The sequence below is a fragment of the Psammomys obesus genome, unplaced genomic scaffold (genome assembly GCF_907164565.1).
Source record: "Psammomys obesus unplaced genomic scaffold, mPsaObe1.curated_primary_1811, whole genome shotgun sequence".
NCBI lineage: Eukaryota > Metazoa > Chordata > Mammalia > Rodentia > Muridae > Psammomys > Psammomys obesus.
The window spans coordinates 2,733,195-2,757,077 of NW_026587215.1; the positions used below are offsets into that span (position 1 = coordinate 2,733,195).

General features: G+C 48.9%; 1 protein-coding gene and 1 long non-coding RNA gene across 2 annotated transcripts in view; one reads left to right on the forward strand and one right to left on the reverse strand.

Moving 5' to 3' along the window:
* Grap2 (GRB2 related adaptor protein 2) overlaps positions 1-23,629 on the forward strand; it is a 71,117-nt gene extending 47,488 nt beyond the window's left edge. The window contains exons 2-8 of the mRNA XM_055603068.1: positions 1,225-1,316; positions 9,946-10,037; positions 13,639-13,758; positions 18,472-18,640; positions 20,965-21,162; positions 22,732-22,848; positions 23,298-23,629. Coding sequence (XP_055459043.1) covers positions 1,239-1,316; positions 9,946-10,037; positions 13,639-13,758; positions 18,472-18,640; positions 20,965-21,162; positions 22,732-22,848; positions 23,298-23,477 — 954 coding nt within the window. The 5' untranslated portion in view covers positions 1,225-1,238 and the 3' untranslated portion in view covers positions 23,478-23,629. The remainder of the gene's footprint in view (positions 1-1,224; positions 1,317-9,945; positions 10,038-13,638; positions 13,759-18,471; positions 18,641-20,964; positions 21,163-22,731; positions 22,849-23,297) is intronic.
* On the reverse strand, positions 19,438-21,055 carry LOC129673325 (uncharacterized). Its single transcript, XR_008719646.1, has 3 exons — positions 21,044-21,055; positions 20,552-20,683; positions 19,438-19,495 (listed from the first exon to the last, which is right to left on the reverse strand). It is a non-coding gene; the product is annotated as an uncharacterized LOC129673325 (long non-coding RNA).
* Positions 23,630-23,883: the final 254 nt, after the last annotated feature.

Here is a 23,883-nt window from a genome sequence, read left to right on the forward strand (position 1 = left end):
ACTCACCCAAAGGGCTTGAGAATTAGTGCAGTTTTGTGAAGTATAAATGCCAAACCTCAGCCTTCCAGACGCTGCCCTGACAGTAAGCTGTCTTAGCAGAGGATCAGAGAATGTGACAGTCCTGCTGAGTAAGTGCCACAGTCAGTGAGAATAGTTTAGAGGGAGATGAGTGACGCCATCTTTTCTTCTGCTTCAGGCTGCCTCGGCTGCGGAGAGATTTGTTCCATAAAATTAGGACTGTCCTTATTATCTTGATACAGGATGCCATGTAGCTCAGGCTGGCCTCCAACTCACTACATAGCCAAGGATGACCTTGAACTTCTCATCCTCCAGCCTCTACCTACAAGGGTGTGCAGCCATGGCCAGGTTATGTGGTGCTGGGGCTCAAATTCCTCATGCATGCTAGACAACACCCTATCAATAGAACCACCTCTTCCGCCAACAAAATTATTTTAAAACAAAATAATTTGATTTTTTTCCTATTTAATGTACTATATAGGTAGACATAGTGATCAGTACCTGGGTGGTACTGTGAGGTGGGTTAATTCAATTCAGAAGTATCGAAATTGAAATTTCTGAAATGCACTTGGGCTGCATCATGATGTTCAAACAAGCTATCAGACCAACTGAGTTTCCCAGCTCAAAAACCAAAAATGCTTCCTACTGTCAAACTGGGCAGAAGGACACCGAGTTCCCCACTGGCCAATACTGTCTAATTCTCTTAAATGATTCAGATGTAAAAGGGAAAATGGCATCTGTCTAATTAACACTGCCTGGTTAAATATAGCTGCCGAGGGACAGCCGAGGGACAGTGCTTGCTGAGCAGTCTTTCTAGGCCCCTGGGCCTCAAGTTCCAGTTGATAGCAAGCCTCCGTCCTTATCAGTGAGAAACAGAGATGCCCCCAGAAGCAGTAACAGGCCACGGGGGCCAAGGGAGCTGGAGGGAGAGGGGCCGGGCTGCCACTGGCTGTGTTTCCTACTCCTGGTGTCTAGTGGTTCAGAGAATGATTTGGGGAGCCAGATCTGGAAGGCTGCAGCAGTGCTTGTCGCAAACATGAGCCCTGGCCCTGCACGGCCCTCGCGGCTGCCCGAGCCTAGCTCTCCAGCCTGCAGACATCCACTGGGCGACCCTCCTGCCCACTGCTGAGCCTGCCAGGCAGCGCCATCTGCTCTGCAGCCTGTCCCTGGTGGGAAGGCACAATGACCACGTTGTTTCTCTTCCAGCTCCCCATCAAGACATGGAAGCCGTCGCCAAGTTTGATTTCATGGCCTCGGGTGAGGATGAACTGAGTTTTCACACTGGAGATATTCTGAAGGTAGGTGAGCTGGGGTCCCTGAACCGGCCACCGAGGCCACCTAACAACCTATGCCTTTGTCTCTGGAAAAACTGTGCACGGTTATTTTTATATTATTTTATTTTTACTCCTAATGTTTTCTTTAAGAAAGAGTTTCAAAGCCAGATGTGGGAGCATACCTGTAATCCTAGCACTCAGGAGGGAAGAGGCAGGAGGATCAGGAGTTCCGGGCCAGCTTTGGCTACACGGTGTGAGTTTGAGGTCAGTCTAGGTTAAGTGAGCCTCTATCTCAAAACACAACAGAGAGAGGGGAGGGAGGGAGGGAGAGAGAGAGAGAGAGAGAGAGAGAGAGAGAGAGACTGAGTTTATTTCTCAGGTAGTCTGCTGACCACCCACATGGAGACAAATGCTGCAGCTTTTTAGCTTTATCCCATTAGTACTGCCTGGAAGAAAGACAGGCGGAGGAACAGGCCGTCGCTGTAGGGGGGACACGAGCGTCAGGTCCCTCGTCACAATAGCACCACGGTTGGGTAAACAAGGGTCACTGCGTATACGTGCGTGCATGTCTGTGTGCCCGTGTTTTTGTGTGTCTATTTGTATGTGTGTGCACATGAGTACACATGCTCAGGTGTCTTCCTCCTCTGCTCTCCACCTTGACTGTTTGAAGCAGGGTCTCTCACTGAACCTGGGGCTCACTGATTTGGCTTAAGCAGGCTGACCAGTGACCTCCAGGGATCCACCTGCCTCCACCTCCCCTGCGCTGGGATTACAGACACATGCCTCTGCCCCCAGATATTTATGTGCATACTAGAGACCTAAACTCAAGACCCTATGCTTGCACGGTGGGCTATTTACTGCCTGAACCCTCTCCCAGCCCCAGAGGAGCCATCTTTAAGAAGCCTTGCTTTGAGCACAGCCCAGTACCATTCTATATAAAGATAAGTTCGCATCCCTTCCAAAGCATCTGGGCACCTATGTGCCAGACACCAGGATGGGTGACAGAAACTTAGACTTGGCATAAGTCACCCTCCTTCTCCTGCCATGCCTGTGGCATGGAGTGGATAGCGCGTGCTTCTGACGGACCTTCATCGAGGCTCTCAGCTCTGGAGCACGGGAGGGAACATGGGATTCCACCTTTCAGGGAGGGCAGTGTGAAAGCAAGGCAGTGTGAACGCCAGGAAACAGCAGATCCATAGAAGTGTCAGGCTGGGCTTCAAATGAAAAGGGTGCAGGTGGAGGGAGCCAGGGAAAGGCAGCAGACCCGCTCCACAGAGGCCATGCACACCCAGCCACGAAGGGGCTTGTTCAGCCTTGTTTTTCAGCCCCCACTTGAGTTGTAGTGACCACTTGCAGAGCTGAAGTGGCCCTGGGCTTCTTCCATGTTCCAGGTGTCCATCTACATGCTCCAAAAGTTAGCCCTTGTGGTTTGCGAAAGAATACAAACCTGCCCACAGGATATTGGGGAGAATGTGGTGACAGCGTACCTACCCCTCTGTGTGACCTCAGGGCACCCTCCAAGAGCTGGCCTCAGCTCGGGTCCTCAGCTGTCCAGGTGGTCCTCAGCTGTCCAGGTGGTCCTCTCTGTCTGCTGTCACCAAGGACACTGTTGTATCCTGCCACAGAGAACTATGGCTCCACAAAGGCCCTCCTCATTGGGGTGGTCAGAGGGCAACTTGGGAAGTGCCCACAGAGCACTTCGTGTAGAGTAGAAGGCTTCATTTACTACCCCACCCCCACCCCAAACTCGTTAACTGCTTTTAGCCTGAAAGACCTAATGCTGCGGTTGACCCCAGAGTGTCCCAAGTTTGAAGTTTTATCAGCTCAAATGTATCCGGGCTACTGATGGAGGAAAATGTGGCTTTTGCATCTTTGGATCCTTACTGGGGCCACAGAGACACACTTTGTCATGTGATGCTATGTCTCTCCCTTCCTCCTCTATTGGACATTGTGACCATTCAGATGCCAAGCATATTGGAACACCCACTGCTCCGACTAGCTCCAGCCCTTACATTCATCACACACAGACCCTGAGGGCCTGCTTAAGCTCCTGTTACCTTCCACTATCCAGCAGAATAAAAAGAAGCACAAGCAAATGAGCGTTCCCTCAGCTCTGCTTCCCAGCCTGGCCCCTTATCTATTTCCTCTCCTCTGTTGCTCAGACAGAAACAGTCCTCTGCACTGGGTGCCCTCTGCTTCCCCTCTTGACTCCAGAGCCCTCTGAAGTCCGCCCTTTACTTTGTGTCCTGGTTTGCTTTCTGTTGCTGGAATATACACGTTGGCCAAAAGCAACCTGGGGAAGAAAAGGTTTTGTTTGACTTACACTTCCACATCAAAGCGCATCACTGAGGCAAGTCAGGGCAGGAACTCAGGAACCCAAACAGAGACCATGGAGGGGCGCTGCTTTCTGACTCATGGCTTACCTCCTACCTTTGCTCTGCCCAGGGATGACACAGCCCACAGTGTGCTGGGCCCTCTCACATCACTCATTAATCAAGAAAAAGCCCTACTGACTTGCCTATGAGCCAATCTGATTTCAATTTACATTCCCTCTTCCTAAATGACTCTAGCTTGTGTCAAGTTAACAAACAAAATAAAACAAAACAAAAAAACACCTCCTTTGTATGACTAGAATGTCCCACCAAGACACCTATGGAATGAGACTCTATCAGCTACTCCTCTCTTGGGGCTCTTTCCCCTTGCTCAGTGGCACTCCTGTCTTGTTTGTTCTCTCTCTTCCTCCTCTTTGTCCTACTCTTCCTCTCTCTCTCCTCTTCTGAGCTCTCCTGAAAGTCTTGTTTGTGAGCGCAGTGTGTGCTTTGCTCTCTCACTAACCTCTGCCTAGAAGCCCGGAACCGTTGTCTGCTGGATGTTACCTCATAGCCTCCAGCCCCTGCCACCAGGCCCACGCAACCGCTTTATACCCACCTAACCTAACTTCCTTCCAAGCTATTCCTTTGTCTGTGGTCGAAGTACCATCGAATTTCAGTCACTGCACAGCTCTCACCTGCCACCAGCTGAGGCTCTCTTGCAAGCCAGGGCTGGCACATGTGTCACTGAAGCATCTCAGAGGACCTAGGAGGTTGGGGGTACGTTCTCCACTCCATAAAAGTGAAACGGAGGCTGAGGACTTAAACAGCATGTCAGGATCACACAGGCAGACAGTGACTGAGCCAGAGCCTGGGTGGAGCTCTGTCCATTCCCTATACACTATCTCTGTTGTAAATACATTTCTTTCACTAAGTCCCTCAAGGAAAGTCCTTCCCTATTAAAAAAAAAAAAAAAAAAGTGTGATGGCAGGGGGAGGGGAAACACGAGGGAAGGAACACAGGCTTTATAACCATATGAATATGGATTCAGTTCCCAGCCTGTGAGCTGTGCGGCTTGGGCCTAGGTAACTGTGGATCTGAGCATCACCCTTTGCCTCTATCTATGGAGGGATTTCCTACCCTGCAGAGCCGAGGAAAGGAGTTAAAGGTAATGGCGCTGGCCCAAAGCAGATCCTGGGCAAGCGGTGGCCATATTATCATCAGTACCTGCCTTCCTGCTTGCCCTGCCTGCTCAGATGACCGGATCACACAGCCCCTCGACTGAAGCCATTGCCTCCTGTCTCTTCCTCCTTCAACCACATTACATACTGGTCCCAGAAGGACTCTTCTAGAGGACAAATCAGACCATATCATTTCCTTGCTCAAAAGCACTCAGTGGTTCCCATTATCCGTTCATTGAAATCTAGCCCATCTGACTCCGACACACTGTCCAGTCTTATCACCCTCACACGCCAGGCACGTGTGTGCACACATACGCACAGCACGCAACCCTGAGGACACACTGCCCCTGCCCCCCTTGTGGCATACATCATCCTGTCTCAGGCTCACACCCCACCCCTACTCTCCAAGTGTCCTTTTGTATTTGACCATCTCTCCAGAGCACCCCCACCCCCACTGATCCTCTCCCTTCCTTACCACCCAGTCCCAAGAAAAACCAACCCTCTTCTTTATCTGTTTCCCAGCAGCTCACACACTTGGAGTTTTGTCTCAGGCCGACTGTCCTTCCAGGGCCATCTCTCACTACCACAGTTACTTACTACACATTGTTTCTGTGTTGGCTCTTCCACCGGCCAGAGTTTTGTAGAGACAAGGGCCACACATACTTCAACATCTCCAGGAGCAGAAAGCTACTTCTCACCAATGTTAGATGAGTGAGTGAATGAATGAATGAATGAATGAATGATTGGTGGGTTCTTCCATTGATTAAACTTCCCGAGAACAGAGACTCCCGCCCAGCATCATGCCTCCCAACATCTACCTCAAGTCACATCCCCAAACAGGGACCCAGCACATATGTACTGACCTGGGAAATCGCAGCTACGTGGCCACTTAGAATTCCAGCAGCCAGCCAACTCTGCCCACCTTTTCCAGTTATGCCCGTTGCAGCTAGAGTGGTCAAGAATGAAGCATAGAGAGCCTAGGCCAGAGCTCTTATGTTTGAATGGTGGCCATTAGTGAGCATGTCCATCATCCCCATCCCCAGGCAGAAAACACGCCCAGAGATTACTGCAAACCATTTCAAGGCCAGCTCTTGAGTGCCCTAGAAAGTCACTCTGAGGTGCTCAGGCTTCTTGATTGGCCTTCAGTGCAAAAGATTAAACAAACTTTCATTAGAGAAGTAGTACAAAGATGGGTTTGGCTAGCTCACCAGCCAGTTACTCTCTCCTGCTTCTTCTCTGCATTCCTTGGCTAAAACAGTATTTGCTTACTAGATGCTGATCCGAGCGGAATGGTAGATAAGGAGGTGGACAAGGAACCTCTGCCAAGCGGCATGACCCATGTTCTCCGGGGAAACAAACAGTTGGAAAGGACACTGGGAATCACACTTTTCATGTTCGGACCTGTAGCTCCACAGGGTACACAGATGCACAGATCTACATGGGAATCTGCCGGCAGCATTGCAAAAACGGCTTTTGACCCAGTTTGTTCCCACCTGTTTCTGTAATGGGTCCAAGTCAACTCCATTTCTTCCTGCTAAGAGAGGCCTAAAAGCACCGACTTAATCCCACACAATTAACTTCCTTGGTGCTTCAGCTTTCCGAGACCTGTTAAGAGCTGTACTTTCATCCAATTTTACATTTTTTTCCCAGCTGTACTTTTGGCCTTTCTCTTCCCACATCTAGCTTATTCTCAGACCATGTAACCCAGAAAATTATTCTCCTAGGGAACATTTTAAGAAAGACGATACAGCAATTTAAGTGTAGAACTTCATGTGTTTGGGCTGAACTCCTTGCTCAGGTGTTCATGATGAGAACAAGAGATAGGGAAAACTGAATCGATGGAGAGATGAGAACAGGAAGCTTTGAGGCTCAGGGCCCACAAGGCAGAAGGAAGCCACCACCCCTCAAACACACACACACACATACACACACACACACACACAAAACCACCACCACTTTTCTTTGCAGAAAATGGGATTTTAAAAATAACCCTGCATATACCATAAAATGCCTGTAAATTTGCCTCTCCGGAAAACAGTCTCAGGCAGGTCAGGCCCCGGGTGGTGGAGACAAATGGCCGGCAGCCTTTAGTTTCTGGAGGAGGTAGTTGAGCCCTATCCATGATTACTCAGATTGAGGCCCGACAGAGGGGCGAAGAATCACAGTGTGATTCTTACTGTGATAAGCCAATTTCCAAATCTCACGCCTGCTCACTGAGAATTTGACATTGGTTCCTCTGGCCAAACCCCCTCCCCTCCCCCGAAGGTCCCTTGTGATAGAAAGGGAAAAAAAGAAAAACAATTCCAAAGCTGTCCATGATTCGGTAGCAGTGCACGGAGGGGAAGCCTCGTGCTTTTTAAGCGGGGAGAAGATGCCACTGCTGAGTTTCCTCGCCTTCCCTTGACCTAGATTGTCGCTACTCCCCCACCCCCTCGCTCCCTTCAGCACACACAGACCCACACCCAGCCTCAGCAAAGCCCAGAGCCACATTTGATCTTAGAAAGTTTTCTGTTCTCAGCAATTCTTGAGCTCAAATATGGGGCATGCTTTTACTGCTCCAGAACAAATGATTACAGCCCAAACACTCATGAGCAGTGCTTGCAAGAACTACAAACCCTTCCATGTTCTTCAGAACTGGAGTCCTTCCACATAAAGATACAGCACTGAACGTGTGTGTGTGTGTGTGTGTGTGTGTGTGTGTGTGTGTGTGTGTGTGTATTAAAGAATGTATACTAGCAGGTCAATCCCAGCAGTTGGGAGGCAGAGGCAGGTAGATCTGAGTTTGAGGCCAGCCTGGTCTACAGAGCAACTTCCAGGGCAGCCAGGGCTACACAGAGAAACTCTGTTTAAAAAAAAAAAATACACACACACACACATATGTATAAAATCTTCCTTCAGAAGGGTGCTCACATGCCAGAGCTCTATCTTCACCTAAGCTCTGTAAGGTTCCAGGGGGTCCTTATTATCCCCACTTTTCGCATGGCTAATTGATTTGTCCTGTGTCACACAGGCAGTGCCAGAGCTCAAGCTAGAAACCAGCTTTTCCTGCTCCAAACCTAACGGCACTATCCCTTTTCTTCCATTTCAGCAGTGATATCAGAGGTAATGCCAGGCATATCGGTGCCACACTTTTATCCCCAGCACATGGGAAACAAAAGTAAGCTGAGCTCTCTGAGTTCAAGACCAGCCCGGTCTATAAAGTGAGTTCCAGGGCAGCCAGGAACTCACTGGCTGTCTCAAAAGAGAAAAATAAAATAAATGGAGCCTGGGCCTGGGGATGAGACTCAGCGAGGGGAGGGCTCCCCTTGTAAGGCAGGGAGCCCGGGAGACTGTTTTCAGCATAAGCAGCGTGGTTTGCCTATAATCTCAGCACGAGGAACACGGATTGCAGTGAGATCAAAACTTCAAGACCACCCTCTTAGGAATTTGGTGGCCAGCTTAGGCTATGAAACTCTGTGGGAGGCAGGGAGGGAGGGAGGCAGGGACGGAGAGAAGGAGGATGGGCTCCTCCGGCATTAGCTTTTGCTGTGGGTGAGAGGAATCCAAGGGACCCAGGACTTCCAGTCCTACCCTTTCTGGAACCCCAGTCACCACCGGGCTCTCTCCTGCATCCGACGCGTATGTCCTCAGCATCCACAGCTCACTGAGTTTTTCTTCTCGGTTGAAGAACTGCAGCTGAGTTCACCCGCTACAAGCTGAAGCCCACGAGTCCCTCCTGCTCCTGCTCCTCGCTATTTCAGTAGAGACATCACCACCCACTCTGTCTCCCAAGCTAGAAACCCGAAGTTTTCCCAGAATCCCCTTCACCCTCAGCTACCCCAAGAGGTTACAAAAGCCTGCCTGATTTTACTTCCTCGAATCCTCTGAAATAGGTCTTTGTCTCTTCTTAGCTCAGACCCCCTTATCCCTTATCTTGAGCTACACCCAGCTTCCTATTCTTCTTCCCCTGGTTTTACCCCACCCGAGCTCATTAACTCTCATCCTTACTGTTATTTCTTAGTTCAAAATCTTTTTTTTTTTTTTGGGGGGGGGGGATGCTGGAGAGATGGCTCAGAAGTTAAAAGCACTTGCCTGTTCTTCCAAAGGTCTGGGGTTCAATTCCCAGCAACCGTACAGTGGCTCACAACCATCTAAGATGAGATCTGGTGCCCTCTTCTGCCCTGCAGGCACACATGCAGGCAGAATACTGTATAAATAATAAATAAATCTTAAAAAAAAATCTTTCGGGGGTTCTCTATAAATCTGAAGATTAAAAAAAAATCGGAATCTTCAACCATGGACCAATAGGCCCTGTACTTCTAACCTCCTTACTCTGGGATCTGGAACTCACTACTACTTAGCTCAGGCTTGTCTCCAACTGACAGAGATGTTCCTGCCTCACCTTCCTGAGTGGTGAGAGGATAGGCATGAGACACCCACCATGTATCTTGAATCCTATCCCAAAAAATTCACAATGGGAATATAAAGGATTACAGCTTACAAAGCTGGTCTCACTTAGATCTCTTAGTTTTAGTCTTCTTGTTTAAAAGTAAATTTTTGGTCAGGCATGATGTTATGCTTCTCTAATCCCAGCACATGGAAGGAAGGTAGAAGCAGGAAGACCAAGAGTTCAAAGCCATCCTTGGCAGTGAGTTCCAGGCCAGCTTGGGTGACATGTGAAACTTATCTCAAAACAAAACAAAACAAAACAAAACAAAAAAATAATGAATTAGTTCATTAGCAGCTGATGAGACAGCTGGGTAGGTGACTTTGAACCCTGGGACCCACCAGGTGGAAGGAGAGGACTACCAAAAGTTGTCCTCTGACCTCCACAGACACATGGTGGCATAACCGTGCACACACAGAGGCAAATGCACCCACATAAGTAAAGTGTAAAAAACCGAAAATCACAAGGAAGAATTCAGGGCAGTCTCCGAGTGCTAGGTCTGAGCTACGGTGGGATGACGTGGGTGGGCGGCACAAGCGGAGAAGAAAAATAATGATGTAAAAAAAACAGTCAGACTCTAGAGACTTAAGCCATAGTCTGCCCTCCTTCCCCACTAAGGCCTAGAGCTGATGCCCCACGCAGTTCCTTGGGCTTTTTTTCCTCACGGCCCTGCAACCCCGTCCTGCCGCTTCGTGTCTTCTCAGCAGAGTGCCTGTCCTTTCTTCTCTTCCACCTAGATACTAAGCAACCAGGAGGAGTGGCTGAAGGCGGAGCTTGGAAGCCAAGAAGGATATGTGCCGAAGAATTTTATAGATATCGAGTTTCCTGAGTGAGTATTTCCAGCCTGCCAGGATGGGTCTACCCACACACGCTCCCCTTACTTTTTCGGTCATCACTAAAATTATCCATGCATACCCAAGGAACTGTCAGAAATGCCTGCCTCTCTCTGGAGATCTCCTTCGCCAGCCTCCAGAACCCCGCAGCGGAAGGCCAGGGTGGGAGGATGATTTATTTGCATGGCATCACATTTCCTTCTGAAGTTTACACCACGTACATGAATTGCCTACTTAATTTTATATACATATATAATATGTTCATTATATATATATATACATACAGAGAAAAGAGAGAACTTGTAAGTTAAAACCACCTATAATGAATGTAGTTGCAGGACCGCCAAGATTCCCAAAGGGGGCGCTGTTGGACATCCCAGCTCAAAAGCCATCCCTGAAAAGCTCGTCTTGACTTGCCTTCCTCCCTAAGCAGGGATCCCAGACTAGCTCTGCTTGCTCACCTCAGTCGGGTTGTGTGTGGGAGGAGAGAGGGGATTCTCTCCAGAAAGAGGAAGTGAAACACAGATTGGTCTGTGTTTGTCTTAAGAATTGACCACAAAGGTTAGATAGAAATCTAATCTCGCCTCACAGCCAGGGTCTAGCCCCAAGAGCACAGGCTTTGTAAGAAAATCATACAGGTATTGATGACTCAGATGAGGGGCAGTGACGTCACTCTCCACGACCCAGGAGAGACCACTGAACCAAAAGGCTGACCACTGACCTCCCATGGGCCCTTGGTGCTGCTGTCATCTGCTAGGTGGCCACATCATGCCAGTCCCTCTCCCACCTACCTCTCGGCTCTGCCATTGTCCTCCCAGATGTATGGGGGGACAGTGGAAACCACCAGAAGAGAAGCATCTTGATCCCCTCCCCCACCCCAGGGCCCACTCCCACTGGACCAGCACCTCAGGCAGCCATTCAGATGGAGCTACCAGCAGAGACGTATTCGTCCTCCTGCCCCTCCCCCATCTACTTTCTCCTGGAGCGGTCCTGTCAGCTAACAGGCTTGCTGTAATCACCCATGTCCTCAGCCAAAGAAACAAACAAAAAAACAAAACCACGAAACTGTTGGTCCCAACTCTTTTTTTCCTTTCCTTTCTTGTACCCCTATTACCAACTCCAGCCTCCCAACTCCTGGGGAACCCCCAGGACTTCTGTTAGCAAGGTCCTCGCCAGCTACAGATTGCTGCTGTTCTCTCTCAGACACCATCTCAGCACGATGGGTCCTCTTTCCCCCTGGAACATATTCTGTGTCCTCTTCTTCCAGCTTCCTCCCCACAGTCCTCCAATGCCCTGGCTGCTCCTCCTCCGTCTCCTCTGCCAGGTCCTCCTCACCACCACCACCCCTCCTCCACTAAGCCTTTCTCATTACCAATTTATCCCAGTGGTGGTGTGTGCATGATCGTGGATACATGTGGAGGCCAGAGGAGAGTATCACGTGTCACCTGTAAAAATGTCACCCACATCTTTTGAGACCTGGCCTCTCATTGGTCTATTACTTGCCGGTGAGCCTTGGGGTCCTTGCTGCAATAGTTCCCCCCCCCAGTCCTGGAACTGCACCTCCCAAAGCCAGGCTTTTGTGAGAGCACTGGGGGTCCTGACAGCCCAGGTTGCCACGCTTTCAACGTGAGTACTTTGCTGACTAAGCCATCTCCCCCTGACCATCTTAAATGACTTTCCACCCCAGCATCCTCTCCACTTGGTTTCCATTTTCTCTCCCGGCTCTCACAAATCCCCTGGCATGCCATTTTAGATTATTCTGTTGTTTACAGTGTGTCTCCTGGGCCACCCAGAATGTCAGTTCCCTGAGCGTGAAGTCGTTTGTCTGCTCTGCACACCACTGTTTTCCTAGCACCAAGGAAACGGTCCCACGTGTTCAAAGATGGTCAGTAAAAGCTGTCAGACCCAGCCAAGATGGAATAAAAGCTGTCATCCTAGCTGTTCTAGGAAGCAAAATCAGAAGTTCAAAGCCAGCCTCTAACATATAACAAGTTTAAAAATCAGTCAGGCCTACATGAAACCCTGCCTTCCCCCCCCGCACCCCAAAAATTGCTTTGTAGTGGTGGTGCACACCATTGATTCCAGGCATTTGGGAAGCAACAGCAAGCATATCTCTGTGAGTTCAAGACCAGCCTGGTCTACAGAGTTCCAGGATTATCAGGGTTGTATAGAGATACCCTATTTCAAAGTAATTAATTAACTAATTCAAACGAACAAAAAAAAAAAACCCAAAAATAATAAATAAAAGATGTCAAATAAGGGAAAGAAGAGCTTTGGAATAATAAGGAAGCTTGAAACCCTGGCCTCCTGCATCTGACACAAAACGTGTGGAAAATTTGGGAAGTCTTTAAAAAAAAAAAAAAAAAACCCATACTCCATTTCAGTTAGAGAACATAGCTTTTCTGAATGCCCTGGTCTGCCCATTGCTTCTGCTAATAACTTCCCCTACACAGCACACCGCCCTCCTTCTCCTGCTGCTATTGTGTTTCCTCCATGTGGCAATCGAGGTGTGAGACACCAGAAACCCCAGGCCCCAGGCCCGCTGGGCACCACCAGCCAGCTGCTGTGGCCCAGGTCTGGAGGAAGTATCTGGAGTCAAGGGCCTCAGATTCTATGAAGCACAAAGGAGCCGGAAGCTGAGGCCTGCCATGCATTTGTCCTGAAGGCACAAGGCATTAATTAGCCTTCTGATGGCAGCAATTAGAGCAGCCATCTAGAAGCAATATGACAGGGTCCCACCTGTGCCAGCTGTAATGGAAAAACCCTCATTCCAGAGTGGAGAGGAGTCTATGGTCTCCTGTCCAAAGCTGCAGCTGCTGTTGGCCTTCCCTGGTGTGTCTGACTATTTTGAACATTCCAGCCACTGCCACCCTGTGCGTGTGCTCTGGGAAATGTGGTTTCTCCTCTGTGTCTCTGTTTCCTCAGGAAAGACATTTCCAACCTGGATTTCTGTAGGGGGTGACCTCAAAGTGCAGGGGAAGGCTCATGAAGGAGGTGACCGAAGACGTGGCTCTTAGGGTTGCTCACTGGACACTTGGGCAGTGTCTGCCGGACACAACAGTCAAAAATCCTTGAGGCTCCCACGGTAGCCCCAAACGCCTGAACCCCTGAGCTGGAACTGTCCTGAAGGCATCCAGGGGATCAGGGTCCCGCCGCTGACATCTCAGGAAGGGGATGGATGCCCCGCCTCCATGCCTACATACATTCTACATACTTTTCTAACCCATACATTCTCTTCTCTGCGTTCCTTTCCTAGCCGGGGGCGGGGGGGGGGGGGGGGGGGAGATGGGCTGCATCCTGCTGTGAATCCCTCCAACATGGGCCCATTTTGGTATGGCAGCAAACTTCCATCATTCAAGTTTTCCAAGCCAGAGCGAAACTTCTGGAGGGAAGGGAGGAAAGAGAGCAAGTGCAGAGCAGCGGCCCATCACTTCCCCGAAAGCTGAGATGTGCCATTGCTAGGTTTTAGAATGCGTGCCCCACACCCTGACTCAGGGTCCCTGGCCTCCTCCCTTGAGCCACCTCTCTTCCAGGTCCCTTCTCCCTCCCCACCACCACCACGTGTCTCATAGAACTTTTTGCCCTATCTTGCTCTAGGTGGTTCCATGAAGGCCTCTCTCGACATCAAGCAGAAAACTTACTCATGGGCAAAGAAATTGGGTTCTTCATCATCAGGGCCAGCCAGAGCTCCCCAGGAGACTTTTCCATCTCCGTCAGGTACTGGCTACTCCTAAACCTACCTTGGTCCTCCTCAGCCTGCTGACGCTGGGCAGCTACCCGGCCAGGAGAAGCCTGGTGGTGACTCTCTAACTATGCTACTATTTCTTCCCCAGAACATGTGTCCCCAGCTCTTCCATACATTGATTTCTCTTCAAAACGATGTGTATGTAGTGGGTAGCACAGGCAGGCTGATCTCTGTAAGTTCAGGGCCAGCCTGGTCTACATAGTGAGTTCTGGGACAGCCAGGGCAACCTATTAAGGACCACCTGAAGAGGAGGGAAAAAGTATGCATTTATCCACTTCCCTGCCTAGCCCAGATATTTTCCAAAAGCACGTTGATCTGCTTTCTATGTATGCTCCAAACAGAGCAGGACACCCTGCAGACATCAAGGAGTATCTGTGGAAGGAGGGGAGGAAGAAGGAAGGAACTCACGCTTGACTCTGTCTTCCATCCGGAAGTTTATATCTTAACCTTAGAAAGGCTTGAGAAAATCAGACATCCCAAGTTGCTGCTGTGGGAAGCTGCTGGACACAGGGCCAGGCTGCTTCCCCGAAGCAAGGTCACGGGAAAGCACAGCTGCGAAGAGCAGGGTAGAGCTGAGGGAGGCCCCTGATGAGGGGGATCAGGAAGAACTTTGACACTGTAACTGTGCCGCACCTTACAGGAAGTGACTAAGTCCAGGCAGGGATGTGACACAGACCTAAACGGAGAAACCCCAGATCTGAGTGCAGTGTGTGCGGTCAGCGTGTCAAAGACTGCAAGTCAGACTTGGTGACCACGTAACTGAAGTGTAAGAAATGTAGCTAATAGCTGAGGAAGTGGAGGCCAGCGCCTACAGAAGACACACCTCCTGCCCAGTGAATGGACAGGCAACACCGCCCTGTGAGGCTTTATTGCTTCCCAGTGCAGAAATCTAATCTCTGGTGATAAATTGTGGCATTTATCTAAATTGTTATTTAGAAAGAGAGGATCTTTTGAAACATAAGTAGGAGCTGGTGAGTCATGGCACACTCCTGTAATCCCAGTACTCGGGAGGCAGAGGCAGGAGGATCTCTGTGAGTCTGAGGCCAGCCTTGTCTATAGAGTGCGATCCAGCACAGCCAAGAAACCCTGTCTCAAAAAACAAACAAAACAAAACAAAACAAAATGTAGGTGGGGAGAACTAATAAATGAACTAATAAATAAAAGCCGTCTATAGGCATAGGCAACTCAAGTGTCCTTACCCTTAATCCCTTCATGTCACCAACCTTGACATCTTGCTAAAACATAAAGATCATACATCTTTATTTATTGTATGTACACTATGCGTGTTACATATGTGATGGCTAGAGCATATCAGAAGATAAGTTTAAGGAATTGAGGGTTTCCTTCTACTATGTGGGCTCCAGAGATTAAACTCGGGGCATCAAGCTTGGTGGCGGGCACCTCTACCCACTTTTCTATTGCTGGGAAGAGGCATCGTGACCAAGGCAACTCAGAGAAAAGAAGGCTTTTGGTTGGGGGCTGGCTTGTAGTTTCAGAGGCTCGTTCCATTATCATCACCATGGGAAGCACAGCAGTGAGCAGGCAGACATGGCGCTCAAGTAGTTGAGAGCTACATCCTGATCTGCAGGCAGAGGGAGAGAGAGACTGTGCATGAGCTTTTGAAACCTCAAAGCCCACCCCCGTGGCACACTTCCTCCATCAAGGTCACACCTCCTAATCTATTCAAATAGCGCTCCTCACTGGGGACTAAGCATCGAATATTTGAGCCTATGGGGACCATTCTTATTTAAACCATCACACCGCTGAGCCACGTCTCTAGCCTTACACTCTTAATTCTCCTTAACTAAAATCTTCTTCATATCTTGGACAATCGTAAATACTAGCTTAAGCCAATCTTAATATATCTCAAGCTCTAAACTCAGTGGAGCTTCATTAATGAAAAGTTGGTCTGTTAATAAACCCTATCAATCAAAGCCATTTTATTTTTATATATATTTTTTAAATTTTATATAATTTTTTAAAAATTTTGTGTGTATGAGTAGGTGTTCTGCATGCATGTCTGCATACCATGTGTATAAAGTACCTGTGTATGAAGCCAGAAAAGGGCATTTGATCCCCTGAAACTGGAATTAGTTATAAGCGGTTGTCAGCCACCATGGGGGTGCTGGAAATCCAGCCCCATACACTTAACCACTGGCCCACTCTTTCAGCCTATTCAAACCTATTTTTAAGGACCTTGGTTACTAACAGAGTGCAAGCAAGCACGGTTAGACTGAAGTGCATCTCTTGGTGCCTTGGGTTTGCAGAACCACAACCTTGACTTTTTCAACTAGGAAAAAGGAAGGTCATATTCCTCGGCCGACTTGAATTGTACACAGTGCTTAGGCTATATTTCTGCCAGAGTCTTTCCTGGTATTGGGACAAGGCAACTTTTTGTGAACATTAAAATACTCTCCATACCATCTTTTGAAGACATGTACTATGTATCTCAAAGCAAAATCATTTTTATTTATTCTTATGACTGCTGTCTGGCATGAACACAAAGTGTTGAGAGCCCATCATAGCTGTTGCTTAGCCTCTGCTAAAATGCTAGCCTTTCAGATCCAGAGACTTGAGTCACAGTATTTGCTGTGCCCTTTCTTGGCACCAGCGGGTCATTCTATATCATAAACACAGATGCCAAGCGGCCACATGTGAATGCTGAAAGGGACTAAGTGGTTACTAGACACAAGAAATCCTCCATCCTCCAGGAGCTGAGATACTGAATCTTGAAGAAAAGCCACCATTGGTGTCCAGACTCCTGGGGACACTAGCAGTGATGGCAGTGTGTCAGTGTCCACCCCAAATCAGTTGGGCAAGAAGTGACTGTAGGATCTTTGGCTTCCTTTGGCTATGAGCAGAACCCAGATCAAAGATGACCGCAAAGGCCAGAATCCCTGTTCCCTCCAAACACAGACTCCTAAATCCATCCCTAAGAAGATCCCATTAACCTTTAGAGGACTCTTTTACTCCCTAAAGCCCTTTAGCTCTTGCCCTTTCTGCTGGAACCAGCCATTGACAGCACTGACACTCACATGCCCTCAACATGCAAATGCAAGTCTATTGGGTGGGTTGGGGGCAGGGGTGGGACCCAAAACTTTATAGCCAAGAAAGGATAGAACCTACCCCTTTGTTTTCAAACGGCTAAATTCTGATTTCTGCAAACCCAGCACAGCTTGTTCCTGGCCACCTGATCCAGGCTAGTAGCAAAAGGCATGGATCTAAAAGCAGTCAGCAGGCCTATCCAGCCTAACTGAAATCAGACCAGGGGCTCTCCCTGGGGTTTGACCCCTGTTGACCTTGACTAAGCACCCTCACCTGTAAATCAGAGAAAGCTAAACTATTCCCCCTCTCCCCCCGGTCTTTCCCAGTTAAAAATCTACAACTCTGCATAATGTGTTTCCTCCCAGAGTACAAAATGCTTTTTATATAATCTTATTTATACAAAACATAAACTAAGACCGGATCAAGACATCCTCATTATGTACAGGAAAAAAACAAAACAAAACAAAACCGTGATTAATTCCTTAGGGAAAAGGATAGCTTCCTGCTGGCTGGTTCAGCCCATGGACTTAAATGAGATGGGTCAAGACATTTCAGATAACAGGAAAACAACAGGGTCTTAAAAACCCCTTGCTGCCAGTTCTCAGTGGAGTTCAGAACTCTGATGCTGCTCTGTTTCAAATAAACACTATGAAAGGTCTTCGGCGGCTTGGTCGTTACTGGGAACAGATCAGGAGGGGCGGCTCGGGGGTTAAGAGCAGAGAGCTTTGGCAGAGGATGCCAGTTTAGTCCCCAGCATCCACACCAGGGGTCATTTAGGTGCCTGCGACTCCAGGTCCACGAGCTCCAGCTCCTGGCCTCCACAGGCATCTGCGTCCACACCGCTCACACGGCGTACGCTCATACACAGACACATGATCTAAAATAAAATTATAGAGGTGTTTGGAACATTTTCCTTTTCTTGACCAACCCTTTTTTACACTTACTTATTCACTTATGTATGTATTTGTGTGTGTGTGTGTGTGTGTGTGTGTGTGTGTGTGCGCGCGCGTAGGTCAGAGGACAACTTGGGGAAGTTGGTTTTTTCCTTCTGCCATGTGGGTTCTGAGAATCAAACGGAGGCCGTTAGGCTTAACAATAAATACCTTTTACCTGCTACGTCATCGGTCCCTCCCACAACCTTGTTACTAGAGCTTGGCTCAGGCTGTCCATTACCTACGTCTCCTGCTGCTATAGGATGAACAGCTGTCCAACAGCTTGACATGGCCATGGCCCTCTTGAGTTTTCAGCAGCTATGATTACCCACGTGAGACCTACAGAAGATGGGCCTAATGACGTTCCATCATGGAATGGGAAGAAAATCCCAAGGCCCACCCCTCCATGAGGATGGGAAGGCAATCAATAATGGATGGGGGAAAGAAACATTCTCTTCAGTGCCGTAGCTGTTTGTATGTTGTCCATGGTACCATAAGTGTCCCTAATCAAACTCATTGGATGACCAAGACAGACCTGAGTGGAATCCTTACTTTGTTCGGTCATTGGTGCCCTATCTGGGTGGACCAGATCTTTGTTTATGTCACTCCCTGCCCAAATAAGACAATACTATCCATAGGTGCAAACAGCCACCCCAGCAGGGACACGGTCACCATGAAACATACAGCTTGAGTTTGCTTGGCCCCCAGGCACGAGGATGATGTTCAGCACTTCAAAGTCATGCGGGACAACAAGGGCAACTACTTCCTATGGACTGAGAAGTTCCCGTCCCTGAACAAGCTGGTGGACTACTACAGGACGACTTCCATCTCCAAACAGAAGCAGATCTTCCTTCGGGATAGAACCAGAGAAGATCAGGTAGGCCTCGGGTCCAGATAAACTCCAGGCCAGGGATTTCAGGTAGCCTGAGTTCCTGTGTAAGCCAACAACAACAAAAAAAGGCGTTCTACTCCACGGTCAGACCTCGGGTCTAATCTGAGCTGAACACTCTGTGGCTTTAGGAGGCTCTCAGATCCCGTCTCCTTCTCCCTTAAGACAGCATAAACAGGGTAGGGGAAGGCGGTTGTGAGTGTAATATACTCTAATGTCTCCCAATCTCCTCCATCACTCTTAGTCACACTGCAAATGACTGTAAATGTCAGCTCACACTGGGGGTGCTGTTGTCTAGCTATCTGTGGATCCTACACCTCTGTTTTCAGCCCAGGTCTGGAGCTGCTCAAGGGTCAGGACAATAGACAGTAGCACTAGAAGGAGTAGGGAGCCTGGCGGCCAGGAGCAAAGCACCAGGCAGTTTCCTGTTGGCCTCAAGGAGTCCGGGATGAGCATAGGTTTAATTCCAACTTCATTCCGAACTACCTGTGTCACCTCGTTAAGTTCAGAACACTTTCCGAGGCCTGCAGAGGTGACTCAGGGGTGAGGAGCGCTTGCTGCTCTTTCAGAGGACCTGAGTTTAGTTCCCAGCCTCACGTCAGGCGGCTCAGGACACAACCACCAGCAACTCTAGGGCCAGTGGATCCGATGCCATCTTCAGGTCTCCATGGGCACCTGCACATGTGCGATATACATATACACAGATATATACCACAAACTTACTGAAGCTGGGTATGGTGGTACATAGCTGTCCCCAGCATTTGAGGGGTACATTTGAGGAGGACTGCAAGTTCAAGGCTGGGCTTCAGAGCAAGTACCAGGACAGCAAGGACAAGCAAGACACTGAAAATAAATAAATAAATAAATAAATGAATGAATGAATGAATGAATAAATGAATAAATAAATAGGTAGATAAATGAATAGATAGATAGACAAATAAAAAATAGATAGATAGATAGATAGATAGATAGATAGATAGATAGATAGATAGATAGATAAGTAACATACAGACAAACAAAAGGACACTTTCTGAGTATGGGTTTTGTCATCTTAGCATGGAAAGCACAACAGTAGCTCCTTCAGTGGGCCCTTGTAAAGACCGAGTGTGGCATAGGCCCTGCCCCAAAATCTGGTTTACAGCAGGCAGACACCAAAGCTACCACTTCACACAAGGGAATCCACACACGTGTGCATGTGTGTGTCCACATACAAAAAAATAAAAAAAATGATTTTTCAAAGAAAAGAACACGGTTGTAAGAGATGGGTGGAATAAAAGAGGACGAACTGACCAGCAGAGCTGGGGTCCCAGGGACAAGCAATTTCAAATGGACACGTGTGCTGTGGGCAAGGAAAGCCCTGCCTTCCAAGTCGCCAGCGGTTAAAGGCTGGTATGTTACAGTCATCAGAGAAGAGGGTGTTCCCAACCAGCGCACACAGAAGTTCAGAAAAGAAAATAAAGGTCAACCGGGACCTTGTGGGTTATTTTAACCAGGAAACTCACTAGGATTAACTCACTAGGATGTGGCCCCCCCAGAGATAAGAGAGGCAGTATAAAGTTTTTGTTAAACTGGATTATACAAGTTAATATTTGCACAGTGCCAGCTCTCTGTAGTTGTTTGCAAAATAAAAATAACAATAAAGTATTTCTGATCCATGAGCAGTTACAGTATGAAGCAGAGAGGTCTTGTTCCTTGCTGGCACATGGGGAGCCAGGCCTGGTTTCCATGGCTCTGCTAGAATGTTGCTGTCTTGGGTCCCTGTCACCAGGCTGTCAATGACAGCTCCAGAGGATGCAAAGTCTAGAGTAGAGCTATCAGGAGGCTTGGATGTCCAGCAGTTTGGTAACACGTGATAAATAATCCATAAGATCTCGGTTGGCCTTTGTTTTGTTTTCTTACCTTCTGTGTATCCTGGATGAGAACACTCTGCTCTGATGACTGTAGTGTGCCAGTCTTGAAAACAGCTGAGGAGGAAAGGGTTTACTTTCCCGAAGCACACGTTTCCTTTTCAAGTCACCTATCCCTTCCTGTCTGTAAAACAGAATAGTTAAGCTTGATTACATAGAAAAACACAAACTGACTAGGAACCGATTGGGTGGAGACCATGTGGAAATGGTTAGAAGGTCATCCGGAGGTCTGCATTCCTAAGCTGGGGAAGACTGGGGAACGCAGAGGCCATTTTTGATAACATGGCTCTCTAAACCATTTCCTTTAATCCCTACCACCACCACCACATAGTTACTGCCAGAAGAGAGACAGGAGCAGGAGATCTAGGGGAAGGGTGAATCCGGATCCCCTATTTTCTCTCCCAGGGTCACCGAGGCAACAGCTTGGACAGGAGGCCACAGGGAGGCCCTCACTCAAGCGGAAAAGAAGGAGAAGAGATCCGACCTTTGATGAACCGGAAACTGTCAGACCACCTTCCTCCCGGTCCCCCGCAGTACCACCAGCAGCAGCCGCCACAGCCCCCTCCACAGCAGCGGTACCTGCAGCAGCACCACTTTCACCAGGTATTTGAAGAGAAGGAAGGGACAAGGGCAGAGTGAAGGCCAGTGTAAGTTCCCAGTTCAGTGAAGAGACCCTGCAGAGAAAGATACCTCGTGGTAACTTCCTGTACCCACTGCTCCCACACACACACACACACACACACACACACCACACATCAGCTGGGTAAAATAAAAGCTATTTTGTAGATCACATTTAGTCTACATGCCCAGGCCTAGACCAACCTCCTCAGAGATTCTGGGCCCCATGATGGAAACAGCCCGTGGACTATACGGCAAACACACACACACACACACACACACACACACCCTGAAGACTAATTCTCCTGTCAGCAGAATTTCAATTCCTGCCCCTTAACCTGTAAAAAGAAAACCGGATTAACACCTGCAGCCTTGTTTACTTATCTACCCTTGCCTGTTCCAGAAGGGAGCTGCGGGAGGCTTATGGAGACGGACAGTACCACAGGATAACATTGGTCTACACTCCTCCACAGGGCACCGAGCCCTTTGCGAGCCTATTTGTACTTTCCCAGGGCCACACACAGCTACCAACCCCTGCTACCACGCGGACACACAATCAGTCATTGGCATGGCTCGGAGCATTTTCTCTCGTTTTGGCTTTATATAAGCTGTTCTGTCTTTCTGACGGAAAGTCCCACTTCTCCTTCAAGCGGGAGCCCAGGAATCACCTCTTCCCGAAAGCCTTCCACGATCTACCCAGGCACACCTGGACACTTTTCCATCCGCTCACTTAGCACATTCCTGTATATGGTTCTTCCTCTAAACTAGTAAATGTTTCTGAAATTTTTTTAAAAAATAGGACAAGAACCATACAAGCTATGCCCGGCAGTGTGTGCCTATAATCCCAACATTTAGAAGACTGAAGCATGAGGACTAAAAGCCCAACTCTAGCCTGGGCTACATAGTGAATGCATGGTCAGCCCGAGCTACAAATCAAGACCCTGTCTCAGAATTAAAAGAAAAAAAAAAAATAGGGCTGGAGAGATGGCTTAATGGGTAAACAAGAGGGCCTGGAATCAGATTCCCAGCACCCACATAAGAGCCAGCATAGGGGGCCACATCTTTAACCTCACCTCGGAGACAAGAGGTACGAATAGCAGATGCCAGGAGCTCCTTGGTCAGCCAGTCTAGCTGAATCAGTGAGTTCCAGGTTCAGCAGCAGCCCTTCAGGTAGATAGGGAGTGACAGAGGAAGCCACCACATGCCAACCTCAGGACTCTACACGCACACATATACACACATATTCATGATGATAATGATGGTGATGGTGATGATGATGATTGCAATCCCGAGGCGTGGGTACATGAGACAGACTTCCCAAGTTATTACTATTTCATTGAATATGTAAAGGCCATCACGTCTGCCTTCAGAATCTAAGATCCCTTCACATTCCCTTCCCTCCTGTCCATTTTCCAAGATGAAGGGTGATGATCAGCAAGTATTCTTGGGTGTTATTTCTGTAGACAGCACCCCTCAAGCAAGTCACAGGGTTGGGATGGGCTGTGAGAGACGCCCCAACTGATCATGTCACGGCCCTCTCTTACACATCTCTAGGACCGCCGTGGAGGCAGCCTGGACATAAACGACGGCCACTGTGGCATTGGCAGTGAGATGAACGCCACCCTGATGCACCGGAGACATACAGACCCCGTCCAGCTCCAGGTGGCAGGGGTGAGTGGGCAGAGAGCGTGGGGCCGTGTCTCGGGAGACGGCTCAGCCTGGCTCATCCAGGCTGCTGCCTTCAAACCGCTGAACAGGCGGTTCTCACTCTTCTGGCAGTGGCAGACGGGGGAGCTTTATCCCTAGGATCCAGTGCACTTGGTCTCTGGGCTGGCTCAATGGTAGGGCACTTGCTCGACAGATGTGAGGTCCGAGCTTCCATCCCTGTGCCGCAAAAGCTAAACAAGACCATATCAAGAGCAAAGGTGGTGAGTCCCAGTAACTTAGTGCCCAGGACTGTACCCGCCTGCTCTGCTTCAGACTGCTGCAGAGTCAGCCTTTCGGAAAGTAAAGGGCCCAGGGGGACTCAGGATAGACCTAGAAGTTCATGCTTCCTCGGGGTGACAATTGCTCCAAAGACCAGCCCACCCGAGTTCATCAGTCTGTTGTTTCCCCTGCAGCGAGTGCGCTGGGCCAGGGCGCTGTATGACTTCGAGGCCCTGGAAGAGGATGAGCTGGGATTCCGAAGCGGAGAGGTGGTTGAAGTCCTAGACAGCTCCAACCCGTCTTGGTGGACCGGCCGTCTGCACAACAAATTGGGTCTCTTCCCTGCCAACTACGTGGCCCCCATGATGCGCTGAGTCCTGCTGGGGAGGGGACTGGGGGCTTTTCTGTCTGAAGCCGCCCACAAAACAGGGGCGAGGAGAAAGAGCTGGACCTTGTAACTCCACATACATGCACACAAGTGCACGTGTACCTGAGTGTGCACAAAACATATATATGTATGCCTATGTCTACACACAACGTTTCCCAATAGTAATTTATTGGCAGGCCAGTTGGTTCGATGACTGACAGAAGTGGCGAGTGGGGTGTTTTTCCAGCTCCTCTCTGTGTGAGAGGGCAGCAGGGAGCTGGGAACAGAGCGGGGAAATGGACTTCTCTCAATCCTTGAACTTTCACGGCTTCCTTCCTGGCTTGGGGATTTTCCAGGAGAGCTAGCAGCTAAGCAGAGATCACACCCCAGCGATGGACACACAGGATGGGGCT